Here is a 17,567-nt window from a genome sequence, read left to right as displayed (position 1 = left end):
CTAAGCAAAAAAAAAAAAAAAAAAAAACAAAAAAAAACAGTTTTAGAACAGTTGCATACAAAAGGGAAATAATATTCAAAAGGAAATGGACAGAGGGGGAAGGGTGAGCTGTGGCAAAGCGAGAGAGAGGCATGGACATATATACACTACCAAACATAAGGTAGATAGCTAGTGGGAAGCAGCCGCATAGCACAGGGAGAGCAGCTCGGTGCTTTGTGACCGCCTGGAGGGGTGGGATAGGGAGGGTGGGAGGGAGGAAGACACAAGAGGGAAGAGATATGGGAACATATGTATATGTATAACTGATTCACTTTGTTATAAAGCAGAAACTAACACACCATTGTAAAGCAATTATACCCCAATAAAGAAGTTAAAAAAAAAAAAGGAAATGGACAGTGTCCAGACACATTTCTCTCCTTGCTCTGATTGCATTATTCAAAAATGAGCTATCGCTATTAAACATTTAATAGTCCTTAAGCAGTATTCTCAATGTACAAAGACCAGTTCAGTTATTCTCAGCAAGCTCAAAGGCTATGATACCTTAACATGTTGAATAGTTATTCAATTACAGCATTATTAATTTCCGTATATTTAAAGTGTAAGGGAGAAGATATTTCACCAGTCCTAATTAGAGACAATACAAAATGTCTCTGATTAACATGCAAAAGATGATAAATATGAACCTCATTCAAATTTGAATTGGGGGTTAAAGGTGATATGTAATATTACAATAGTTCAGTCATCTTTTAAAATTACCCTCCCAAAAATGTGGAAGTAGTATTGTTGTCTTGGTCCTACTACTTTTACCCACTTGTGGAAGATTTGAAAACACGACTGGGCAGAAAAGGGGAACAGGAATCTTAAAGAGCAAGTATAGTTTATCCCATGCAGGTAAATATAAAAATCATATAAAAACGAGTGAGGGTATTTTTTTCCACTCCTGGAAGTTTTAATAAAAGAACCACTTTCTAATTTTCAATTAATAGGCAATGACCACACTCCAAGTACAAAATCCAGTTTTACAAACTACTGAACACATGCTGATAATAAATAGTGTGTGCTCCATGAAAAAAGCAGTCATCTAAAAGTTTCAAATTTAGAGATTTACATCCATCAGCAATAGCCATGGATACCCTTACTCAGAAGAGGTGTCTATACTTGTTTCCTTGAGCAGCCACAATATGAAAAGTGGCATATCAATGCGTAGAACAGATGTCATTGTCAATGGAACGTTAGTAATCTACTAACTCACTAGTAAAGTAAAACCTAACCATTCAGATCTTTCAGTTAACTGGACTCATTCCAGGATTTTACTTGACTATAAAGTGTCAAGTGGTGTTTAAAATGAGCTATTAGTAGTTAAATACAAGTTACAGTAATCAAATAAAAGAATTAACACTTTTTTAAAAATCTGTAGTAATTTCAGATTGAGCCCAACATTGCCCTATTATCTACATCTACAAACCTGTACAGGGAGAACTTCTGTTGACAAATATGATCCTCAGACATAACAAGAGTTTCAATTATCAGAGTAATAGAGGATTTATTTGAATATTGCCTTTCATTACTTAAGCCTTTCACCAAAAGTTTCACCAAAATATATCATCCCCCAGAAATTCCAAATAATAAATTATATTAGCAATTTTAATGTAATATATTTCTTGTCAAGCGTCTCATACTCTGTTACTGTCTATAATGTGCTATTTTATGTAATTATTTTAAATGTTTCACTCCTCAAGGTATGCTATCCTAAAACACATACAAGGTGTTTAGGCCCAATGGTCTAAACATTTGTAGTACTCTAAAGTGTAAAAAGTCTGAAAACAGGAATAGCACAATGAAGGATGAGAATCAAGAGAGACAAGATTGTCATAATAGCCATCAAGTAGGACAAGTACATCTATTACATTATTTGTACATGGAAGGACACCTACAAAGAATGAAATAAAAAAGGGAAATTTCATATCTGGAAATCTACTTCTGACGACTTAAGTGTCTTCTCCCAATCAACTTTGAAGATGGCATTTTAACAGTTTTCCAAAACTAAATTGTGGGCCTCTTTCTTTTCAATCGATGCTCTGGAAAAAGACAACCTTCTGTCATCAATAGGAAACATTCCTCCATCTCGCTTTACCTGTGGGGCAATGTATCTCAGAGTTGCCTTCTACTTCCACTTAGTATGCGTGCAAAGAAAGTGTATTAATTTTACATTTAGCTTAAATGAAATATTATTAAAGATAGAGATTATCAAAATGCCAATTTTTTAGATTTTTATGTACGTAAATTTAAGTTTGAGCTCAGCCCCGTATTAGCTAAGGCAAGTTACAGAACCAATTTCTTTAGCCTCTCTCTAAGCTTTAATTTCCTTATCTGAAAAATGCAGTATAACTATGTTGCCTTCTTTGCAGCACTGTCACAAAGATCAGCTGAAACAATACATGTAAACTGCTCAGTTACATGCTGGGCCCAAGGGTGCACAGTAAATGAAAGCTGTGAAAATTCATAAAATAAGTTGTTCACTTAACTTGATTACAGACAAACTGAAGATAATAAAGAAAATGCAAAATGTTCAATGTACAAGTAGACTTCTCTCAAAGAAGAGATACAACCCTTAAAAAGTTTTTTATTGATCTTTTGTTGTTACTTTTAAGCAAATCATAATTGTCTGATTTCCTTTTCCAACATTCCCATGGAAGGAAAAATTCTCATTAGGGAAAATGTGGCACCAAGTTGTACCTTTCTTTAAGTCACATTTATGAATCCACAAACAAATCTTTTTAAAAACATAACATATTTAAAGAGGAAAGTGGTAATTTGTTGATGAAACATTAGAATTAAAATTCAAACCACAAAACGGAAATATTGTAAAAGGTTTGAAAACATAGTAAATGCTGTACACAAATTGAAAAAATTTATAAGTGCCAGGAATCATTTTTGCTTACAGCTATCATCATGTAAAAGGCATGTGTGTGTCACTGAAGCAAATGAAGAGGGTAGTAGAGGAAGATATCGAAGAGGTAAAGTGGGGATCAGATCATACAGGGCCTTACAGGCTCTTATAAGGATACTGGCTTTTGTACCCTGAGGGAAACAAGAAGCCATAGTAGAGATTTGAGAACCCAAGTGACATGACATTGTTCAGGTTTTAAAAGGGTAATGTTTCTGTGTTGAGAATATACTGCAGAGGGTCATGGTGGAAGCAGGGAGACCAATGAGGAACTGTGTTAATCCTAATAGTTCTACCACTATTGTAGCAGCCTAGGTGAGGCTTCAACTAGTATGGGACCAGTGAAGGTGGTAAGAAATGGTCAGCTCTTGTAAGTACCGTACTTTGAAGGAAGAGTGCATGGGTTTCCTAGTCAATTGAATGTGGAATGTGAGAAAGAGAGAGTAGACAAAGACAATTCCAAAGTTTTAGGCCTGAGTAACTGGACAGATGGATATACCATCAACTTAGAAGGGGGAGACACTGGGAGGAGCAGGTTTGGAGGGGAATATCAACAGTTTGGTTTTGGATATGTTACTTTTGAGAAGTCTACTGACCAATCAGAGAGAGATGTCAATTATGAAGTTTGATTATGAGAGTCTAGAGTTCAGACACGAGGACTAAGCTGTAGGTAAATTTGAGAATTGTGAGAATAACAGTGGAATGTAAAGCCACAGTACTGGTTGCAATCACAAAAGAAGATAGTGTAGATAGAGAAGAGAACATGTCCAAGGATGGATCCCTGGGCCTCTCCAACATTTAAAGGTTGAGGACATGAAAAGGAATCCACAAAGAAGATTAAAAAGCAGCAGCCAAAGAGATAGGAGGAAAGCCAAATAAAGGGGGAGCAGGGGGCGATTTATGGCCAAATGCATCACCTGCTGCTGATAGGTCAGTTAAGATGAGAACTGAAAACTGAACATGGGACTCAGCAGCATAAAGATCTCTGGTGACACTGATAAGAGCCATTTTGATGGAATGGTGGGATGGAAGCCTGGCTAGAGTGAGTTTAAGACAGAAAGTAAGACGAGAGAAATGAGAAGCAGTGAATATGAACAAAATTATTAGGAGGTGTCTTCCTTCAAAGGAGAGTAAAAATACAGTGGTAACAGGCAAGGGAGATAAGGTCATGAAAAAGTTGTAAAGTGAGATAGCACATTTGTATGCTGCTGGGAAGGGCAGAAGAGAGAGGAAAAAATGATTGGAGCAATGTCCTTCAGTAAGTAGGTCTAAAGGAATGGAACCTTGTACACAAATGGAGGGACTGGAAGATGACATCTATGGTGGTGATAGGTAGCAAGACTGCAGATACTCAAACTTAGGTAGATGTGGTGGTGAGAGTCTGTGGAAGTTCTCTTCTGATCACTTCAGTTTACTCAGTAAATTATGCAGCAAGCTCATCAGCAGAGCATAAAGATGGGTAAGAGTTCTGAGGACTGAGCAGCAAAGTAAAGGTGTGAAATAGTCATCTAGAAGCACAGTGGAGGGAATGGAGTAGGGACATAGAAGATGACTGTGTGAAAACAGAAGGGCCTACTTGGGGCTTTGGAAAAGGAATCTGTTTCAGAATCATGAATAGAGCACCACTGGATTAGAACAGGCAAAACCTGGAGGACAGGAGGAAGACCAGATAGGAGGCTACTTTCGTAGCCCGTGAGAAAAAGCCAGAGAGGGATACTGCCTAAAGCAGGGCAAGAGCATCTGGAGGACAACTGAGGAAACAGACGTAAAAGTCATTGCAAAAGCACAACCAATGGGATTTGGAAAGCAATTAGACGTGACTGAGAAAATGAATGGCGTGGAAGAAGGCCCGTAAGTGTTGAGCTAAAGTGAACTGGAGGGTGGCAATGCCACGATAAACTAAAAGAACTATTTCACTACTGCAAAAATTAGTAACCGATTGGTTAGCTGATTAAAGGAGTAAGTATCATTTGAGTGAAGTTTGAGTAAAGAGAAGAAGAGTTTAAAATAAGATTTAAAAGTTTGATTAATGTCAAAGAATGTTTGTTTCTGTCGTTGTTGGTTTGGGGTGATTAAGATAAGACAACCGAGTTGCAAATTGAGGGGAAACTGAAGAAAGAACAGAGCTTTATTTGCTAAAAGAAGGAAATGCAACAAACATTTATAAAATTATTTTTATAGAAAGTTTTATGCCAGGCACTATTCTAGAAATATCATCTCATCCTAAAAATAACCATATGAGGTAGACCCTCTTATACCTTTGTTACAGTTATGGAAAATAAAGTGTAGAGAGGATGTATCACCTTCACAGGGTAATGTGATTAATGGCAGAGGCAGAACTCAGCCTCAAGGCTGAATGACCCCAAAGTCCAAGCTCTTAACCACTACACAAACATGCCCTGTAAAATTAAGGGCCTGGAAAAGGTAATATAGGTCGTTTAGCTTCCGAGAAGAGTTTCAGAGCTAAAGATCTCAGAGGTGGAATCATTCCAAAGAGTGACACAGTCCAAGGTGTAGTCATGTCTATAATTAGCTAAATACATGGATGCAAAGGTCAGAATTCAGGAAACCAAGGAACTAAGGGCAACAATGTGATGGCAAGGTTATCAATGTAATAGCTGAAATCACCAAAACGAATAGCAAGGGAAGGGTCAAAAGGATAGCCAGATGCTATCATCATCATGGCTGGTCAGCAGATAATAGAGTTTACAAGAGAAAGGGTTGTTGAAAGATGTTCAAAGAATTTGACATAGAAGGAGCAGCCGGAAAGAGGGTGTACCATAGGACTAGGAGGAAAGGCTGAAGAGAGTGGGAATGTCAGGACTTGTGACAAGGGAAAAGCTGGATGTCAGCTCTGGCTAGACAGAAGGAACATTAAAGGAAAAGTTTAAAGATAAAGGGAATTTGTATTCATTCAACAACTTTCAATTACGAGTGGGGTTGGGGGCGGGGTGGTAACAAGATGTTCCATAATGGGCAGAGTAGAAGGGTCTAGATTTCCAGTATTCTTAACCTCTTCTTTTGGTATGGGTAAGGAGACCTTTGAAACTCTTGTGGACCTTAACTCAAAATGAATAGAGATTCACAAAAAAAAATTTGCCATGATAAGTGGGACAGAATTAGAAATTAATGAATCATGAATCAGGATCTCCACTTCTCTGATCAAGGAAACCAATCCAAGATGGCCCGATGCCTCATCTCTCCCCTCTCTTGGTATAAACTGCTGAATAATCAAAGTATTATATTTATTATCTAATATAAGAAATAATCTAGATCACAAGCTATAAAATATAAGAAGTATGCTAGAAAATATAGATGGTATGACTGTTGATAATAGAACAAACTTGGAGGAATTCATTCTTCTGTCCCCTCTACTGTTTTGTTTCGTTTTGTTTTTTTACACTCTGTCCTCCCAACTCTATTTCATATACCTAACAAGATACCTTATATTGTTTTCAGAAAAGTGGACTTAGACCTGTTTTGCTTTATAGAAACAGAAACACAAGTTAGGTAGTTAAAAAATTGATTCAGTGTGCCACAGACTACTGAATACTAGAGAACAAGAATAAGTAAGACAGCCCCCCCTTTTAGGAGCTCATAGTGGAAGAGACAGACATATTATAGCTCAGAACGACAGATGCTTTCGAAAACAGTTCTGTTGTATCAACAAGTTTCTGGTCTCTCCTTTATGTGATATAAACACAGTCCATACAAACAGCCCTACTTAGAACCCAGTGCTACTCTGGGCACATGCATTTTAAAATTACAACAAAATCAGGGGGTCTAACTTACCATCATTTTTTCAAAGAGATCCAGTACTTCCTTTTCGGACAAATTCAAAGATCGTTCATCATATAATGGCTGAGCCGCTGGAAACTCACTCATCGCAACTTGAGAATCAATAGGATGTTGGATAAGAGGTTTTTCTTTTTTGACAGTAGATTTCCTAAAACTTGTAATTCGGTCACGCTGCAAACAGAAAAAACAGGAAGCCCTAAGGAAGAGATCAAGAATCACGAACAAACATGAAGAACTGAAACATCAAAATAGCACTTAGGAATCATTATTGTCTTTTGACAAAATGTTATTTTAAGCAGCAAGCTCCAGTTAGAGATTGTACTATTTTGAAACCTTGAAGTAGCTCTGCAGCCGCAGAAATCTAGGGAGTGAAAAGTATTCCTCAAAAGTAAAACTTAGTCCCTTGTCATTTCTGTTCTGCACAGTAACTAGGTCAGAAAAGTCCGGCCTCAAAGTCGTGTGGTGGTTTGAGAGAGAACGTGTCTTTGGCGGCAACTTTCAAACTATGAGAAAAAAAAACAAAGAAAAGAAAAGAATATCCAATTCTAAGGGGGAAATTATAGTAATGTTTCTCTTCTTCAAAGCACCAAAATAATTGTGACAAGTATCTATGAATACTTTGGCAGTGTAGTAGTAGAATACAATGGTTAAGAGCATGGACTCTGGAGCCAGACTACCTAGATTTGAATCTGCAATTTACTAGGTCAGTTACCCTGTGCAAATTACCTGGTCTCTCTATGACTGTTTCCTCATCTCTAAAATAGGGATAAGTTAATGTATGTAGGAGGAAGGAAGGAGGGAAGGAAGGAAGGGAGGGAAGGAGGAAGGGGAGACAGAGAAAGCAACAAAGAAACAGTTATTGTGAAATTTAAATAAGTTATATGTTTAGTGTACTTAGCTACTCTTTATTACTATTGTTGTTGTTACTATTACTATTATTATTATTACACACACCTTTTTCTTCCCTAAAACGTGGGACCAACAAGGAAGCACAACAAAATTAAAAACATTACCTTTTTGCTCTGGAAATATAACATAAACAGAAATATCTTATTCCTACAAATACTACTACGAAGAACTTGCTATTTTATGGATATTGACTTGGAACCATTGATTCCACGTACAATCTCTAATAATTAGCTTGCGATTTCACATAAAGTGAGTTAATGACTCCACTTACATGTAAATAGGCCATTCTGTTTTAAACCACAGAACACTGGACATCAAAAATTAGTAATAACCATAAAACTGAATACAACTCAGTTTTATTCTGGTTTCTGTTAGGAAGCACATGCATGCATACTGTCAGCTCACGTTAAACAAGCAGATATGTTAGGTATCAGGACAGTGCCTCGTCACTGCCACATTACCAAGTCCTTATAAATCACTTCAACAGTATAAAAAGCATACAGAAGTTCTTACCACAATTATGTTGACTTCTGTTGACCCCCATTAAAAGAACATACTTTTTTTTTGATTCAAAGAACACTTTTTTTTTCTAAAAGGTGTACTTTGAAAGAAATATGAGCAGTTTTAAGCAGCTTATTTAGGATTCCAAAAATGATCTTAGTACATGGTTGCTTACAAAGAGATTATGTAAATCATAATATTTTAGAGCTGGGAAGAAACTTGAAAAATCATCTAGGCCGACTCTCTCACTTCACAGAAAAAGTGACTCGCTAAATTCACGAGTCCCTGGTTCCTAGCCCAGTGTTCACATAAAGATTCATTTCTTCGAATCACCTTCTATATTTTCATATTTTCTTTTAAATTTGAATGTTTTTGAGGAAAATTAAGTTAGATTAGATATGTAATAACCAACTCAAACAACTCAAGAAAAAACATTAAGCAATCCCAAATAAGCTGAGTACATAACCAAGAGTCAAATTTCACTAAAAGATATGGTGGACACAAAAGCATTTAAATATGCAATCGACCATTAAATCAACATATCTCTGTTCCTTTCCCTTCATATCACTTAATATTTACTTTTGCAGTGCTGGCTTTTTTACTGAGTAGCATTATTTACATATATATTTGATCTTCCACTATGCTCTTCACTTTGATCTAGAAAATTGGCTTTTGCTTTCAGCTATATCTTGATAAGAAAATAAAGTTAAGCCACATACTTTCACTTCCTTAAATCATGAACGATATTCTACATTATTTGTAGACAGGTAATTTCACAAAGAAAAAATACTTAAAATACCACATTTTAAAAGCTTAGCTATAAAAGGGCACATTTAAATTTTAAGCCCATAACTTTTAATAAGTTTTACTACGATAGACTCAGATCAAAAATATTTGAGGATTTTAAATATAATACCACATTTCTAACATAATGTACTTAACTTCCTTTCCATTTTAAATTAATTTCCTTTACTGTTAATATTAATGCTTAACATATTCAGAGTCAATTTACATGGCTATTGAGAAAGGAAACATTTGTGTTTTCCAGAGTTAGATTTATACTGACTTTTTTTAATTAGCTAAGGTATATATCAGGATGGTAATATCAAAATTATTTTGAGAACACATACAATTGCTTATGTTTATATCAAAAAAAGAAAAGCCACTCTATTGACAATTCTTCCATCTACTGTACTTTGTAAACATCTAGACTTTTTATATCTTTACATATATCAATGCTTTAATGTCCACCCACTTTAATAAAAAGGCAACATGCATAAGTAAATGATAACATGCTAAGTCCACCTTACCACATCATCTGCCAAAGTTTTTATTTGAATGTTCTATTAAAACCAAAAAGGAAAAAAAAATACCTGTCAGATAAGAGAAATTCACAGATCAAACAAGAAAATAATTGAATGATTCTCATTTTTTATTTTATCAACTATAATTCTTCAAAGAGAATTAGAAACTTTAAATCTATAAACACATTCTTTACAAAAGAAAAAAACACCTTATTAAGGATTAAAAATGAAGGTCTGGTGAAGGGAGTGTCTCTTCGTTTTTGAAGATGACTCCCAAGTTCCCAAAGTCAGATTTGGAACAGACATCACTACCACAGTGCTCAAACGTGAGAACAGATATAAAAAAGTCATAAGCCCTTTCAAGATTTTTCAAAGTTTTAGAATGAATAATCATATTTTTGAGATACATAAAACTTTTAAAAACATGAACAACAGGAAAAATGTCACATTTAATAGTAATGACATATAATGAAACAGCTCAGTCTAGAACTCAGTTGCATCTGATAGATAATTTAACGAACACCTTTATAAATATTCTAGATAACATTGAACTTACTGATTCTGTTAATATATGCCCATTTCTCAAAAACTCCAACACTTTCTTTTTTTTTTGCATGTGGTTTTCTACTTCTAATGTTGAGAATCATTGGAAATGGTATACTCTAGTTAATAAAATACAGTGGTTAATAAAAACTACCACATAGAGTACAAACAATACTGGAGTAATAAAGCAATATTAAAGTAAGCAAAGTAACAGCTAACAATTTAGTAATCTTCCAGGATTCAGAAGATACTTCAAGATCTTACAATAACATACAATCAGCACAAAAGCAGTTACTATTATATTATAAATATGTTGAAATATGTTGTAGTGCTAGTTAAGAGATGTGATTAGGAAAGAACCATATTTTTTAAATCACCTGTTAGGAACTGAAATTAACCCTTCTGCCACAACCTGTATACTTATTTCCTACAACAAAACAGAAGCTGAATGATGTACATCATGCATGCTCACATCCCTTTTAACTAAGAAAAATATGGTCGTATCACTGGTGGGGAGAATTCCATTAAGAGTTTTAAGTGAGAATTATTTCGTCACAGGATCTCATAAAACTGTCTTCAAATATCACCAACTAAATGCTGTTAAAGATCATCCTCCCCTCCAGTAGTTGGGACAAATATACTATTATATGTGTAGTTCTTTTTCTACTTTTAATACATCTATTCCCTCAGGGATCTACACTTCTATGTCTTTGTACTATGTCTTCATCACATCCTGCTGACACAAACCCCAATCAATCTTTACTGCCTAGAAAAAAGAAAAGAAGGGGGATTACTTTTATCAGAACTGAAGCCTTTTTAAGAGAGATCAGTTCACCCTAGGACTATCTCTACCTGGTATTTTCTCTTTAATTTTCCCTGTGGGGTACAGAAAACTGTTCTATGCACAGTGACAAGCTTCATGATTTCCTGTCATGTAAAATCAGAGTGAGAAATGTCAAAGTCTCAAAAGTGCCTCAACTACCCTGCTACCATCCAGATATGTACCTGTCCACCTGTGTTATTTATTAGACAGATTATACAGTTCTTCAAGCAACCCCTGCTTTTCTTTTCTTCCCATCCTTTGAGGTTATAAACTCAAGATTGGAAACATATAAATCTTCAAAGTCAATATGTAAATTCGGGGAAAATAAGATTTTAGTCAAATTCTCTAAGTTAAGGTACACATATGTCTCGAATGCCTTAAGTCTGTATCTCAATTGAATATATGTTGATAGTTTAATCATGGGGGACAGAAACAACAACAACGAAAAAGCATTGCTAGCAATAGTCCCACCTTGTCTTATGGGAAGAGACTTGAGTTTTCTCCTCTTCTCCCACCTCCACTCTTTTTTTTTGAAATTAACATATTTTTGTCCATATTAAATCCCACAGTATGGAGTTAGACACTATTAAATTGGATGAAATTTGAGATAATCTGGTCAAAACCTCTCAATTTACAAATGGTGAAACTGAAGCTTGAAGAGGCTAAGTGACTCGCCCATGGACCACAGATCTGGTTGTCACTAGATACTAACTCTTCGTCAACATATGGCCTCTTCAGGTGGTATAATTAGGCTGTAGGATATTAGCGTTGAACTACTGAATTGAAACAGTTCATGGTAACCTCAAATTCACAGATATGCCCCAAGCCCCATCAGTTTCCTTTTCTTTTGGGTAACTGCCTTTTGCCATCATTACCAGGGGGTCAAGTATCATCCCGAAGAGCATTCCCCTGGCAACCAAAGTCCTTCCCTAACACGTCTTATGTGTCACCTGCTAAATTCATTTTGACCAATATACACTACTGTTCTTCCAGTGGCTGGTTATTTTTCATATACAAACTATATACAAATTTAGATTCTTTGGTCTTTCATAATTCTTCATTCTTAATTATATCTTACTACTGCCACAACTGTAAGAATCAGAGCTGTTCTCTCAGCTCTCTAGGTGGGTAATAGGAGGGAAAATAGAGTAGGAAAAAGTGGGTATATAATGAATAACCCAGTGGAAACACTACATGAGCACCAAGGGTTGTCACAGAGGGTTAGGACAGACTTACAAAAATAGGGTCATGTTTATGGTAATGGTTACCATCCAATTTTAAGACTTCCATGTCACCTTGGTCTCCTCCCTCTCTTCAATCCCTACAGCCAAAACAGTTGTCAAGTTCCACGGTGATCTTTCTGCAGTTTCTTCTTCATTTCTGCACAAACCATCCCAGTTTAGAGTCTAATCACTGGCAGTAGCCTCCTAATAATAACCTCTGCCACCATTCTCTCCTCATTGCCAAAGTCATCTTCTTCAAGCAAAGACATGGTTCAAGTCACCATCACATCACCTCTTCCCTAGATTTCTGTAAGAACCTCCTAACCTATCTCCCTTTTTCCACCTTTACCCTGCTATAGTTCATTCTGAACACATTGAGGAAGTGACAGTATTAAAACCCAAGTCAGTTTGCAGCCAATTAAACCAGCTATGCTCTTTTCCCTGTGGGGGCCAGGTGTGCAATGGCTGCAAACAGCAGCCTCCTCAGTAGTGTATGCAGCCTGTTGCCTGTATGTGTTGCCCTAAGGGACCCTGGAGACAGCCCTTTCCAGTGGACATTCGTGACTGGCATGCTGCCCCCAATCTAGTCTCCAGACAGGTATACGCGGTGCCTTTGGAAAGCCCCAGGGCACAGTGGCCGGGGTCCACATTGGCCACGTCATAATGTCCATCCACACCAAGCTGCAGAGCGAGGAGCACGTGTTTTAGGCCCTGTGCAGGGCCAAGTTCAAGTTCCCTGGCTGCCAGAAGATCCACATCTCCAAGAAGTGGGGATTTACTAAGTTTAATGCAGGTGAATTTGAAAACATGGCGGCAGATAGGCGGCTCCTCCCGGGTGGCTGTGGGGTCAAATACATCCCTAAACGTGGCCCCCTGCACACATGGCGGGCCCTGCACTCATGAAAGCCTTGAGGCTGTCCCCTCTTTACTCACGTGCACCAATAAATCGTACTTTCCTGTCCAAAAAAAAAAAAAAACAAAGAAAAGAAAAAGCTAAAGAAATCTGAATAAACCATGGATTTTAGTCAGAAAAAAAAAAAAACCAAGTCAGATCATGTCACTCCTCTGCTCAAAACTTTTCAATGGCACCCTATTTTCACTCCCAGTGAAAGTCAAAATCGTTACAATAACCTGCAAGGCCCTATGGAGCTGCATACTCTTCATATCCCTCTGACCTCATCTCCTATTACAGTTCCTTTCATTCACTCAGCTCTAGTCACAGCAACCACCTCACTGTTCCCCATAAGGCAATAAGCCACATACACTGTCTCTTCCCTCTGCCTGGAATGCTCTTTTCTGTTATCCATATGCTTTCCTCCATCACTCCTCCCCCTTTCAAGTTCTTGCTCAGGGAGACCTACTCTGTCCATCCTATTTAAATGGAAACACCCACCTCCTCCACACTCTCCTGACCTGCTTTAGCATGCTCTGATTTCCTTTTTTCAATAAAACTTACGACATTCTCACATAGTCTATAATTTATTTCTGTCTGTTTCTCCCACTAAAAATGTGAGCTCCATAAGAACCAAGGTTTTCATCTGTTTGTTTCAGGGATGTACCCCAATGCCTAGATCAGTGTTTGGCACACAGAACTCAATAAAAAATTATAAATGACTATTACTTGCCCATCTGTATTCAATGGCTCCTGATGACCTACAGAATAAAGACTAATACCCTTAATACGGCATTCAAAGCCCTATATTATTCAGCCCTAGGCTACCTTCTACGTCTTCCCTCAATGATCTGTGCGCTACGGAAAAATGGAAATCCTTTTCCCACCGCATGCCTCATTATGTCCTGTTTGTGCACCCACTCTTCCCTCTACTGGAATGTCAATCTGGCTAGGTACCTTTCTATTTCTAGAGCTTCCCTTGAGTTTAAAGTTTGGTTATTCATAAACCAAATGTGGACCCATGGTCAAAAATGGAGGAGAACTATGCTTTGTTTAGTGTCTTCTTAAAGACTATTTTTTCCTAAAAGGCATCTTTAAGAATGATAGAGCACCTTAAGACAAAGAGGAAATTATATTCACGTAAAAAATTATCCCAGTTACTTGTAATAGAGAACCATAAAGAAAAACACTCTGCTTATGATTTCTTGATTTACAAGTTTCATTCAACTACAGACTGGATATCCTATATAACTATGTACATTTGACTGATATGGATATTTTTCTCATAGATTTCCCTCATGTAAAACTCTGCTGTCATAAATATCTTCTTGAGACCATTACTTAGAACTCTACAACTATTCAGAAAAGAGAGACAAATGTGGTCTATTGAAAAGAAAAATCTTTAAGGACATTTGAAGAGTTTGAGTTTAGGAGGGGGCCATTTTTGGCCACTGCACATTAAAAATACATTGAAATTATTGTATAAATTACACTTAAGTTATCTGCAATAGAAAATAAATTATTTCTGCTGCACAACTGTTTTTATACATTAGTCAAAAAAAGAGAAAGTTACAAAAGGAGAACAATAACAAAAACACCACCAACATGAAAAAAGTTCAGAGAGCTGTAAAGAGCTATCTCTTTGACAAGATTCAATCGCAGTCATTTTTATGTGAATTGACCTGTAAAACATTTTTAAATGGTTGTATTAAGATACAGTCTCATTTATAACGATGTTCTACAGGGACAAGCTCTCAAATTTTATCTGAATGTAATTTATATAGGTGCATGCACCTCTCTCTCTCACACCACTGGCAAGCAGACATTATGGATTTTACTCCTGTGTAAAAACTATAGAGCTACTATGGAGTTAAAACAACAACAAAAAATGACCAAAAAAATGTTTATCAGAGTCACACCCCTGAATTAAAAGCACTGATTAAAGTCATTTTAGTAAGTTTTTATTGCAAATCTAAATCTATAATGGTCATTAGGATGAGGGCATATTACACCAATAAGTATAGTGACCATATATTTTCATTAAAATCAACTCTAGAAAAGCAATACGCTTGTGAATTAGTCAAGCAATTAGAGTTTATTAAACTTCATTTATGAACAGTTATATTAAATATAACTTACTACAGTACTCTATGAGTACTGCATAATTATAAAAGTTTCACTCCAGAGTCTCAACCCCTTAAGAATAAGAGAAATGGATGATTTACTTACAAACTCTAATACTGAAGTTCTGATTGAAATGCAGGAGCCATTATTGCAAGAAAATTAAGTTTTAATTTTCTCAATCAGGCAGAAATTAACAAAAACAGCAAGATGTAAAGATTCGACTCTCTTATGGCTAATGTTACATGGTAATACAATGTTTTATAAACATCTTGAAATTACTCCAGTACCACAGAAATTGGACAACTGAATTGCATACAATTCAAAAGTCTCACCACCAACTCAAAAACTTGGCCACACTTCTTCAACTTTGACTATTTTCTTCTCTTTTAGAGAAAGTAAGTTGGCCATCACAATAAAGATGAAGGGTCAATTATTTACCCAGCTTAAATTTCTTAATCTCTGAGTAGGGCAAGGCAATATAATATAGAAAAGCATGTTCAATTCAATTGAACAAATATTTGAGCATCTACTATGCACCTGTTCAGTGCTGGGCACTAGGAATACAACCATAAACAAGATAAGCATGCACCTTACGGAAGCTGTAGTCTAGTCAAAGATCAAATGAATGAAAGAACAATCACAACAGAGGAATTCTGAGAGCACTGTTCGGGTGGTACTCTATCATAACCTCCATATACTTTCCAAGTAAGAAGGGCCTTTAAGAAAGGTCATCCATCTCAACCAATGATCCAGGGTTTGAAATCTCTAGATGACATCCCTGACCAATACTGATTCAGATCAGCAGCAGTCACAGAAGGAAGTAATTATTCTTCAAAGTGCTGCCTTTCAACTTTTCAGATCCTGGATTCACCCTGAACTTTACAAATCAGTAAGACCAATCAAGACAATTCAAGGCTATTTAACCATCTGGCAACCAAGCTGAACATTCTGTTCAGCTATTCAAATCCCTTTACTATGAAGATTGTTTTAGTTGAGTACCTCTCCGTTGTGTTTCACCAACAAAGGTATATATAATCTGATTTTTAGAACTGAGATCAACGTAGATAGAGGTTTGATTCTAAGAAGACAGGAGGAAAAGAAAAATTGGCTTTCAAACCCATTGAACTATTACTGCTTGTATTTAAAATTACTCTAAAACATTTTTTCATCTCCTTTCTAACAGTAAGGGGCATTTTCAGACACCCACGTGTCCTCTTAGGCACTGCATTCTTCCATCACCATTAGCACTTCCGAATAGATGATAGATCAGCTGGCAGTGTGCGAGGCACTGGGATTTAAAGAGACATGGCCCTGACCTCAAAGGGCAAAAGCCTAGTAGTTGAGAAGATGAAGTTACAGGCATTAAGCTCCAATTCTCCACCTTACTTTGCTACTGTGAGCATCTCAAACTGTCCATTTCATCATTTTAATAGAGCAATACTTTTCTATACTTTTCTATTTTTGTAACCAAAAGGACACCATCTCAGAAGCACTGTCAAATCAAAAGCCTCAAATGTGAACCCACCTGAGCTCTTGGCTACTACAAATCATAATTCTTTCTACCATTTTTACAACAAGAAAAAAATTCCTTTTCGGATTTGCTTCTCAAGATACTCTTTCAATATAAAGAACAAAATGTGTATCTACCAGAAATCAAATATGACATCACAGTATAGGGCTTCAGTTTTTTTCATGAAGCAAAAGACCATGTTAGTTCACTGGATAAGTTTCAGAAATCTGTCACAACAAGTTCTTCTCAAGCTTAAATTAATTGTCTTGCCACGAACTTCAATATTTAACTGCCAAGAGGGGTGTCTATGATATGGAAATCCAGCAGTCTCTTCTGTGTAACAAGAATGTTCAGCTTGGGCTTCCCTGGTGGCGCAGTGGTTGAGAGTCTGCCTGCTGATGCAGGGGACACGGGTTCGTGCCCCGGTCCAGGAAGATCCCACATGCCGCGGAACGGCTGGGCCCGTTAGCCATGGCCGCTGAGCCTGCACGTCCGGAGCCTGTGCTCCGCAACGGGAGAGGCCACAAGAGTGAGAGGCCCATGTACCACAGAAAAAAAAAAAAAAAGAATGTTCAGCTTAAGGACTAGGGGTGAAGCGCTCAAGAAACATACGTTTTAGAAAACGAATTTATGGTTACCAAAGGGGAAAGGTACGGGGTGGGGGAGATAAATTAGGAGTTTGGGGTTAACAAATACAAACTACTATACATAAAATAGATAAGCAACAAGGACCTACTGTACAGCAGAGGGAACTATATTCACTATCTTGTAATAATCTATGCAGGAAAAGAATCTGGAAATGAATACATATATGTATGTATGTATAACTGAATCAGCACAACATTGTAAAGCAGCTATACTCCAATAAAAATTAATTAAAAGGAGAGGAAAAAAAACTGAATCACTTTGCTGTACACCAGAAACTAATGCAACACTGTAAATCAACTATACCTCAATCAAAAGAAATTAATAGAGAAATAAAAATAAAATTTT

The 17,567-nt window shown here is 36.7% G+C and overlaps 1 protein-coding gene across 5 annotated transcripts in view; it reads right to left on the bottom strand.

The window, feature by feature from the left end:
• DIAPH2 (diaphanous related formin 2) overlaps positions 1-17,567 on the bottom strand; it is an 891,299-nt gene that overhangs the window by 820,904 nt on the left and 52,828 nt on the right. For all 5 annotated transcript variants that reach the window (XM_079910016.1, XM_079910017.1, XM_079910018.1 and 2 more), the window contains 2 exons: positions 9,466-9,498; positions 6,740-6,916 (listed from right to left, as the gene is read on the bottom strand). In XM_079910016.1, the coding sequence (XP_079766142.1) occupies positions 6,740-6,916; positions 9,466-9,498 (210 nt within the window). The remainder of the gene's footprint in view (positions 1-6,739; positions 6,917-9,465; positions 9,499-17,567) is intronic.

The sequence above is a fragment of the Stenella coeruleoalba genome, assembly GCF_951394435.1.
Source record: "Stenella coeruleoalba genome assembly, chromosome: X".
Classification (NCBI taxonomy): Eukaryota; Metazoa; Chordata; class Mammalia; order Artiodactyla; family Delphinidae; genus Stenella; species Stenella coeruleoalba.
This window is presented reverse-complemented; position numbering and strand designations above follow the sequence as displayed.